This window comes from Calypte anna, chromosome 1, assembly GCF_003957555.1.
Source record: "Calypte anna isolate BGI_N300 chromosome 1, bCalAnn1_v1.p, whole genome shotgun sequence".
Lineage (NCBI taxonomy): Eukaryota > Metazoa > Chordata > Aves > Apodiformes > Trochilidae > Calypte > Calypte anna.
Window position 1 is genome coordinate 55,359,378 of NC_044244.1, and position 9,356 is coordinate 55,368,733.

A 9,356-nucleotide genomic window follows, 5' to 3' on the forward strand; every position below is an offset into this window, starting at 1 on the left:
GGTTGCCTTTGGAGAAAACAACTTTTTCTCCGCGCTTTGCTCTCGGAGCTTGCTGCAACCCTGTCAGCCTCAGTCACGCTCAAGAGAAACAGAGGCTGCATGAAGCAGGAGCCCGCCAAGCTCTGCCTCCAACACTACGTGCAAGACTAAGAGCCGACAGCGGCACCGGGATGGGCTTGGGGACATCTTGGGTGCTGGGGCTGCCAGTGGGACCAAACTACCTCTTGCTGAAACCCCCGCGTCGCATCCCGCGGGCAACCGTGGCCGAGGCGGCAGCGGTGTGGTCTTTCACCCTGGGGATGTGCGGGGGCTGCCACTCCGCCCTGCCCGCTGTCCTCCCGTGCCGCGGTCTCCCTCGGGACGGGCCCAAGCCCGTATGCGTGGCGGCTCCCCCCGGATGGGACAGGGCTCGTCCCCGTATGCGTGGCGGCTCCCCCGGGTGGGACAAGGGCCGTCCCCTGTGCGTGGCGGCTCGCCAGAGCGGGGCGGGGCGGGGAGCGTGGCGCTGCCCGGCCCGGTGCTCCCGCCCTCCTTCTCTCCATCCCGCCCTCGCTCCCGCTGCTCCCGCTCCGCGCACGACGGCGCCGGCGTCCGGCCATGTCAGCCGCCAAGCACCGGAGCCCTAAGGGGGGCAGCCCGCCTACCGCCGCCGCAGCCAACGAGCGGGGCGCGCAGCCGGGAGGCGCCGAGGAGGCGGCGGCCAAGAAGCCGGCGGCGGCTTCTCACGGCCGGGGCGGAAGGTCCGCCGGGGGCGGCGGAGGGGGCCGCTCGGGTTCTGGCCCCCGCCGCAGCTGGGCGCTGCTGTTGGGCGCCGCGGTGGTCCTGGGCGCCGCGCTGCCCGCCGGCTGGTACGTGCGGCAGCTGCGGGAAGAGGTCGGGCGGAGCGCCCGGGAGAGGGAGGCCTCCGGGCGGCAGCGGCAGGAGCAGGCCGCCACGCTGGACGCCGTGGGGCAGAAGGTAGCGCGGCGCTGGGAACCGTCTTGGGGGGCGGGTGGGGTGCCCGGCGGGACGCAGGGGGCCAGAGGGCGGGCAAGGGCGCGGGGACCGTCGGGCCCCCCGGCATTGCGCGGCGGGGGGCAGCGGTCGCATCCGCAGGAAGAGGGTGGGGACTTTCACCCCTTAAATAAGCAGCTCGGAAGCTCTGGGGTTACCCGGCTTGCGAGAAAGCAAACGTGTCCCATTCACCCTCGCCGTGCTCCCTTGCGTGAAGATGCTTTCATGGCATTGGAGGGACAAATAAGAGTCTGGGCCGTGGTTTTCATAGCGGCTGCTATGAAACGTGGCCTCGGTAAAGCGAGACATCTCTGGCAGGCAGCACGGAGCGGGGCCGGGGTGGGACCGGACCCCGCAGCGGGCGGGCGGCCCCCAGGAGGGCCCACGGCGTCGTCTGTAACCGGCTCCTTGCCCAGCTCCCTCCTGCAGGGCTTGGGCGTGAAGCCATTTTATGTAATGCAGTCATCACGCTTACGTGTTGGCAGCAGTGCAGACCTGCAGCTTCGAGAGACTGCTGGCGGTAATTTTAGATCTTCGGTTCTCGCGAAATCACCTCAAATCGAGAGTGGCGGGTGAGCTGCTCGCTGCGGTCACACCGAGCCAGGCAGGTGTGCGCCAGACGAGGGAGATGGTGCGGGCAGCCGGGCTGGACGTGGGGGCATCCTGCCTCGATATCTCTGAACGCTCTAGGGAACAAAACGTGTGCCAGCTTCACCGAGCTGCAGAGACGGGGACAAAAACGCCAGTCCAGCCATACTGTTCCTTCCACGTTCCTGACGCTGCCTCTGGTCAAGGGAGCGAGACACCGTGTCCATGACAGCCCACGGCAATGGAAGAGCTGTGAAGTAGTTGGCAAAGGGTGTGGCTCAAGTGGTTAAAGAAATACTCGTTTGCCTCCTCGTTTTTTTTTTGTTCAGGGCTAATTAGCCCCCAAGCTAGAGTTTGACAAATATCACTGTCCATCTGGATATGTCTTAGGCTGCCTAAAACCCTTAAAAAATGTCATCCATGGAGGCATATCAGCAGTCAAGCTCCAGTCTAGGCAGTAGGTAAATTGGAAAGCAGTATGTAAAGTTACAACTGAGTCAGTTCAAAGAAAAGGAAATCCTTGTCTCAGCTTGACTTTTGGCAGTGCAGATTTCCATGTTTCCTGTGAGCATGGGACAAGGTGGTGGGATAGATGCTGGCAGAGATCTTGCAGCTGTGGTGCTCTTGATAGTGGTAGCCTACACATGTGGAGTTTGTAGGGTCAGTCCTGGTGTTTCTTCTCCAACAAGTAGGAAAAGGAAAACAAAGCTATCAGTGGGACAAGAGGGCATGGTCTTTAGCTCTGCCAGGGGAGGTTTAGGTTGGATATTAGGAAGAAATTCTTTACAGAGAGAGTAATCAGGTATTGGAACAGGCTGCCCAGGTGGATTCTCCATCCCTGTAGGTTTTTAAGAAGAGACTGGATGTGGCACTCAGTGCCATGGTCTGTTAACCACGGCGGTAGTGGATCAAGGGTTGGACTTGATGATCACAGAGGTCCTTTCCAACCCATCTGATTCTTTGATTCTAAATAATGATGGGGGAAAGGGCTGTAAAATGGAGGGGTATAGTGTCATTTCTGAAGCTAATTTTAAATCCTAGGGTTTTTACTCACTGATGATAGGCTACTCACTGATTGTTTGAACTAGCAAGGGTTATTTTTTCTAGTTACTAAGGCATTTTTGTAGACTCTGTATGGAGGAAGACATTGCAGTGGCAGGACACACAAGTTGTAAGATTATGCGAGTATAGAACCCAGATGTATGGGCAATATATAAGCCCTTCTAAGCACAGGGCAGGTACAGTTTGCTGCCTCCCATCACCTTGTTATTGCAGAAGATTGTAGGCATATGTTACATATTCTAGGACACAATTATGTACGAAAGTTTATTAATAGCTGGTTTCAGAGAGAACCGAAACTTCTATTTGGTTGAGTTAGACATATATATAGTAGTGGAAGAATTAAAGGTGGGGGTAAGAGATTACACAAAATTTCGATGTAACCCTTGAAAGCTTTGCTGTGCTATGTTGCTATGTTGTCTTTACAAAACAAAGGTACTTGAGGGAGAGGAGACCAGGCTGTATTTCCTTGCTTTACAAAAGTGTAGGGGTCCTGTGTTGTACTTTAAAAGTGCCATCGTCACAGACTGCTGTGTGGAACTGGATTTGCCCTTCACTCTTGTACTGCAGAGAGCTCCTGCCAGGAGTAAGCATTATATAAACTCATCTGCTTTACCCATTGGCAGTAGAAGGAGAAAGGAAATGATGTGGAAGTTTAGTCTTTAATATAGCACAGTTCTCAAAGTGTCCATGGTCGGTTGATGTTTAAACATAAGATAGTATGTCCAATTAGAGAAGACACAGTTGTCAGCTACAGACATATTTTTATGTGCTATTTATGATGCTAAACCTTTGAAGGCTATGTTTTCAAAGCTTACCAGCCATGAAGAACGAACAGGCAAACTCACACATAAGTGCACAAACAAATCAACCCTGTAGTGAAAATGAACTGCTACTTTGCAGCTAGGTGAGACTTTTCACCCCTTTTGTGCAAGGTGCTTGCTTTGGACCCTGATGGCTTTTAATTAGGACAGACCAGATCAGGACGTTGTCTGATTTGGAGATCTCAGTCCATTTGATTGTGTCAGAGCTCGCTGAATTTCAGGTGTCTGGCCCAGCTGGGAGTACAGGATGACAGCTTCAGGATACACCACGAGCACTGGCCAAAAGCAGTGGAGGAGCTGGTATAAAGTACTTCCACTGCAGAGGGGTGGGATCTGTCTCTGTCATATAACATATAGCAGTGAGGACCTTCTGAACTTCTGGAGAGTTCTTTTAGCCATTTTTACTGCCCTTTCTTGGACTAACAACTGAAGAAAGTTAGTTGCAAATACAGATTTGGTGATTTGGTTGGAATGTATCAAAGAAAATAAATTCCATCGCAAGAGGGGGGAGGTGAACTTCTTAGTGCCCTCCTTTTGGATTTCTGAAGTCCATTTACAGTGATACAGAAAAAAATGGAAAAAATCAGAATGAGTGACAGCTAAGATGTAATGCAAATGAGGTCAGTAAGTCAGTGTTATGGCTAGTGCCATGCTGCAATAGATATGGCAATATTGCCTGCTTCCCCTGCCACTGCCATCCCCCTCATCTTCAACTCATTTCTGTGTGAGCATTAGAGAATACAAGTATAGGGAATGTAAAGTCATTAGAAACCATTTTACAGAGGAAGGGATAAAAATAAGTTATCTTTGTGTGGGTATTCTTCGAACTGGGGAAAATCTGTTGGAGCAAGGGCAAGTCTGATAGCCAAACTCTACAATCCTTACACTGTTTGGACTTACATGAAAAGCAAGGAGGATTTGGCCAGGGACTTAGTCTTGCAAAAATACATATGAATTACTTAATTTCTAGTTAGTAAGTCTGTTGTGTCTTTTGAAAATAATTCGTAGGTTCAGAGGCAGAGTGAGTGCTGCTGGAGCCTTCTTCAGTTAAAAAGAAAAAGAAAAAATAGAAGCTCTGTATATTTATTTCTAAAAGTACATAACATGTACTTCCTTCTATTTATAAAATAAAACCACCCCTCCAGCTGTGTATCTAATCAGTAAACATGGCAGTCCATGTGGCATGACTGATTATTATACCCCTCAGACACAGGGAGTAGCATGAAGCAAGGCAACATTCATTACTCAGCACTTGCCATCCTGCCAAAGCCTTGAGGTATTTTCTACATGATGGATTCCTATTGCAGTCAGTGAGAGTTCTTACATTTCTTTACAGAGTTTAAAAAAATACAACTCATAAAAAGATTTCTCCAGTCCTCAAGTCCTCTTGCTTGGCCCCAAAACTAAGTAATGGATGCTTCTCTTTGGTGTGCCTGGACCTCACCTTTAAATACGAGAGTAAATTAATGTGGCCACTCAACTCTTGACCTTTTCCATCTTGCTGCCACTAAAACCAGCTGTAAAGATAGTTTTTGTAATTGGGAAGCTTAATAGCATATCTGATCCAGTGGTAACAACTTTCTGTATTAACCTGATAGAGATGTGAGTCAGTCCCCTTGGCAGCTGCCATGGCTTTGTTCTCTGCCTCTGTTCATAAAATGTGCCTATGTTGACTAAGAGCATGTGGGTGTAGGCATGTGTGTGAAAAAAGAGATACTAAATATTTAGAACAACAAAGCTTTTCTATGTTTTGTTTTATTTTCATTTAAAAAATGGATAACAAGAAAAACCTGTGTCTCCAGTGTTGTCTAGGAGCAGCAAAATGTCGTAATTCCTGTTCCCATTCCCAGTCATTCCCAGCTCTCCCTGTATTTTTACCGTTACTTTTTTGTCTACTTTGAAACTTCTTCAGTGTTTTGGAATTGGTCTGGATGCAAACTCTGGAATCTTGAGTTTGATTTTCACTGCCACAGATTTCCTTGAACATCAAGAAAAATAGGTCAGTGAGGCCAAGGATCCTCAGAAGAAGGTGTATGTATCTATAGAGCTGTAAGGAGGTATAGGATGCTGGATTTTTTGGTGCCTCCTGTGTGTCTGTATGCTGAATGGTCACTTCAGGCAGGGAGCCTGAAAGATTGCAGGGTGATAATTCCATATCATAACAAGGGCCAAAAGGATTGTAAGGTAAGGATATAGTTCAGGGGTAAATCGAAAGGGGTATATAGAAAGGGTAAGGACATAGTTCAGGGTAAAATTGTAAGTATTAACCTCGTGGATTTCTGTTTTAGGTGCGTTCACTTCAAACCACATGTGGAGAATTTGAATCCATGATGAAGATTGCTCAACAAAAGCAGGAAGTTACTGAGAAGGCTGTTAAACAAGCGGAAAATGAAATAAACAGGATCAGTGAAGTGCTTCAGAAGCTGCAAAATGAAATTTTGAAAGACTTATCTGATGGCATCCACATGGTAAAGGACGCAAGGGAACGAGACTTCACATCTCTGGAAAACACAGTGGAGGAGAGACTAACAGAGCTAACCAAGTCTATAAATGAGAACATTGCTGTATTCACTGAAGTCCAGCAAAGGAGCCAAGATGAAATCAACAATATGAAAGCAAAGGTTGATTCACTAGGAGAAGCAAATATGTATAAACATGAAATTAAGGTGCTAAAAGATGCTTTTGATGAGATGCAGATGTCCATGAAAAGCAAAGAAAAGGACATAGAGGCCTTGAAGAGTACAATAGACTCCATGGAGTCTGATGTATATACTGAGGTTAAAGAGCTAGTCAACCTCAAACAAGAACATGAGAAATTCAAAGAGGCTGCAGACACCGAACACCTTTCATTAAAAGCTTTGCAAGAGAAAGTTTTGAGAGCTGAGGATTCTATTATGCATCTCCCTGGTGACATTAAAAGACTTGATGAAGATTTACTACAAGTTAAAGCTGACCTTAACAAATGGGAAGAAAATGAACTCTTCAAAAAAGCATTTGAAAATTTTGGGAAGAACACTGAAGGATTGGAGTCGCGATTGAGGCACATAGAAGACAGCCTGGAGTCTCTAACTGATGTTGCTGCTCAAAGCAGTGAAAAATTGCAATCTTTCCTCTCTAAGGAGTCAGAATATAAGAATAAGCTCAGTACCCTAGAACAAAGCATTACTGCTCTTCAGGGAATGTCAGACACGGACATAACGTCAGTCACAGACATTTTGAAAAATCTTGGTGAATCACAGACATCACTGTACAATGATGTGGAGAACTTGAGGAGAATGATCAATGACCTGCCATCCCCCAGTGCTCTTCAGGATGTCCAGAAGCAACTTCGTACTTTGTTGGATCAAGAAAATCTTCAGATGGGTCAAACACATTCCCAAGGCTATCTCGAAAAATTTTCTTCTGTGGAAGGCTCTGTAGATGAGCTGAGATCATCTGTCAGCCAGGTTGATTCTGATTTGAAAATGATAAGAACTGCAGTGGATAGTTTAGTCTCCTACTCAGTGAAAATTGAAAATAATGAGAACAACTTGGAGTCTTTGAAGAGCTCAATAGATGACCTGAGGAATGACCTGGAAAGGTTGTTTGTCAAAGTTGAAAAAATACATGAAAAAATTTAGGCAGCAATTTGCTTCTTCTGCAAATAATGGATTAAGGAGAATAGCTTTTGTATGCCCAGTTTTTTACTCTTTTTAAAAGCAATTTGATACCTCCAAAGAGAATAAGAATACTTAGTAGTAGAAACAGTTCTGCTTATTTCTTTTATTTCTCTTTTGTGTAGTTTTTTTTGTTTGTTTTGTTTGTTTGTTTGTTTGTTTTAAGAAATCATGAGTGTAGTTGGAGGTTTGAGTTTCTAAGAGCTCATCTTCTCTATAAAGTTGTACCACTGTAACTGTAGTGGTGTAACTAGGGCACTACAGCCTTGTTAGCATGGGCACATAATGGCATGAAGGTGTTTCACACTATGACACTAGATGTCCCACACAGAAGGGCTACAGCTGCTTTGATACAAAAAAAGACCCATACTGCTGTACACACTGAAAATGCTACTGGGTATGTTCTGGTTTAAGAAACAAATGAACAAAACTACACCCCTATATTGAACTGTTTAGACCAGTAAAATAATGTGGACTGGGTTTGAAGCATCTCATCCATTTCTACAGTTTGGGACTCAACCATGTGGTCAGTTTACCAGGTGTGAGCAGAGCTGTAATGTATTTCTCTGAGTCTCTAATCTGTACCACGGAGCTAACAAGGGGCTACCTGAACTCCCTGGGGGAAAGGTTTGAGGTAAATGGGCATTGCTTGCAGATAAGATAAGATTGGTGTTCTACCACGTGGATGGAAAGATTCATTTTTTGTGATCACAGGCTTCTTTCCCAGCATCTTCAGCTGCTGGTGTGGAAGTCCAATTCTTAGAAGGGACATCTGAAAGGTGGGAATAGTTACAAAAGGATACAGTAATGCTTTTGTCATATTTTTTGGGCTGTTTACAAGATGAGGCTGTGTCTTTCTTGGAAAGGTCTAATTTGCCTGTGATACAAGATTTTCTGTAAAAATGATCACAAATTTGAACAAGGAAAGCAAAGGACTAAAATTGCACCTGTGATATTCCATGTACCGAGAGCACGCTAACGATAATAATACACTCCAAAACACACAAGAGAGATTATCACAATGAAATCAGCAGAATTGCTTCTAAGGTGTATACATTTCCAAGTTTTCACACAGTCAACAGTGACCTGAACTCATTTTATGTATTCAGGACTTTGTGCCTGATACTTGTCACCATTATTGTCACTGGGTGTCTGCTTGGGGCACTGGTAGTGAAGGATCCTTCTAGGAACTGGTTAAGAGTGAGGAAAAAGTGTCACAGTTCTCTGGATGTTTATTTAAAAAACACTTTCTCATGAAGCTTTCTTGGTTCTCTTTGTCTTTTTGGAAAGGATTTCTGATATCTCTCCTTTTCAAGTTTACTTTTGGACTTTATCCAAAGCTTTGGTGAAGGGGTCTGCACATGGGTACCTTGGAAATAGGTTGTCACATGTCCCCCTCAACCTGCAGGAACCAGATCTGTGGCTATGTTGGAGGAATTCCTAGAAACAGCACCTTGCAGAAGTGGTCTGCTTGTGGAACAGCACAGGTGAAAAGGAGTTCTCCTCAGTAAATGAGATACTGAACCATATCTAGTGTTACTTCCACTGTAAACAGGAAAGAATTGATGGCAAAGAAGGAGTGACCCACAGCATTAAGGTAACTGTTGTCACTGTTGGAACCGCACTGTTCTTTCTTGACTTCTCAAGTTCTTGAACAACATTGTTTAGGTTACTGTGAAATGAACTGTATGGCTTATTTGCAGTATTTTTAATACATAATAAACATTTGGAATATTCTTTGCACCTCTTTTAAATTTTTTTTTAATTGCTGCTTACTTAATATGTTTCCCAGGATGCTTCCAGTAGGGTACAGGAAAGGGCTTGGGGGATGCAGCAGAAGGGATGCCCACCCTGTGCTTGTCCCCAGCTTTTGTAGGTGAACATGGAGGCAACCCTGCCTGTGGTTACAGATGAGCTCCAGGATGAGGTCAGATCAATGCAGTAGTGTTGACCACTAGGCTCAGAAGCCCAAGGTGAAAGTGTGAGGTGTGAAATAGATGATTTATGCAATGAATACAATGTCAGACAGTGCCGGCCATGCATCGATATTTTCCATGCCTAAAATATGTTCAACAGAAATAAGGTACAGAAAGGATCTATATAATCTTTTCAAAGTGGCTGCTTCTTTTGCATAGCTTTGAATGCTGGACTGTAAAGCTCATAAGCTGATACCATCTTCATGGTGGATGCCAGACTTTCAAAAGTTTGTGAAAGGGTGATTTCAAGAGAATGAACA

The 9,356-nt window shown here is 45.8% G+C and overlaps 1 protein-coding gene across 1 annotated transcript; it reads left to right on the forward strand.

Moving 5' to 3' along the window:
• Positions 1 to 514: 514 nt before the first annotated feature.
• On the forward strand, positions 515 to 7,290 carry CKAP4 (cytoskeleton associated protein 4). The gene is made up of 2 exons (XM_030468369.1): positions 515 to 957; positions 5,753 to 7,290. The coding sequence occupies exons 1-2, from the start codon at positions 598 to 600 to the stop codon at positions 7,082 to 7,084; spliced, it is 1,692 nt and encodes a 563-aa protein (XP_030324229.1). The 5' UTR covers positions 515 to 597; the 3' UTR covers positions 7,085 to 7,290.
• Positions 7,291 to 9,356: the final 2,066 nt, after the last annotated feature.

Excerpts from the sequence above, each read along its gene's own strand:
- CKAP4 (XM_030468369.1), top strand. The coding sequence starts at position 598 with ATGTCAGCCGCCAAGCACCGGAGCCCTAAGGGGGGCAGCCCGCCTACC. Across the intron at positions 958-5,752 it reads TGGACGCCGTGGGGCAGAAG|GTGCGTTCACTTCAAACCAC; the intron begins GTAGCGCGGCGC and ends TTTCTGTTTTAG.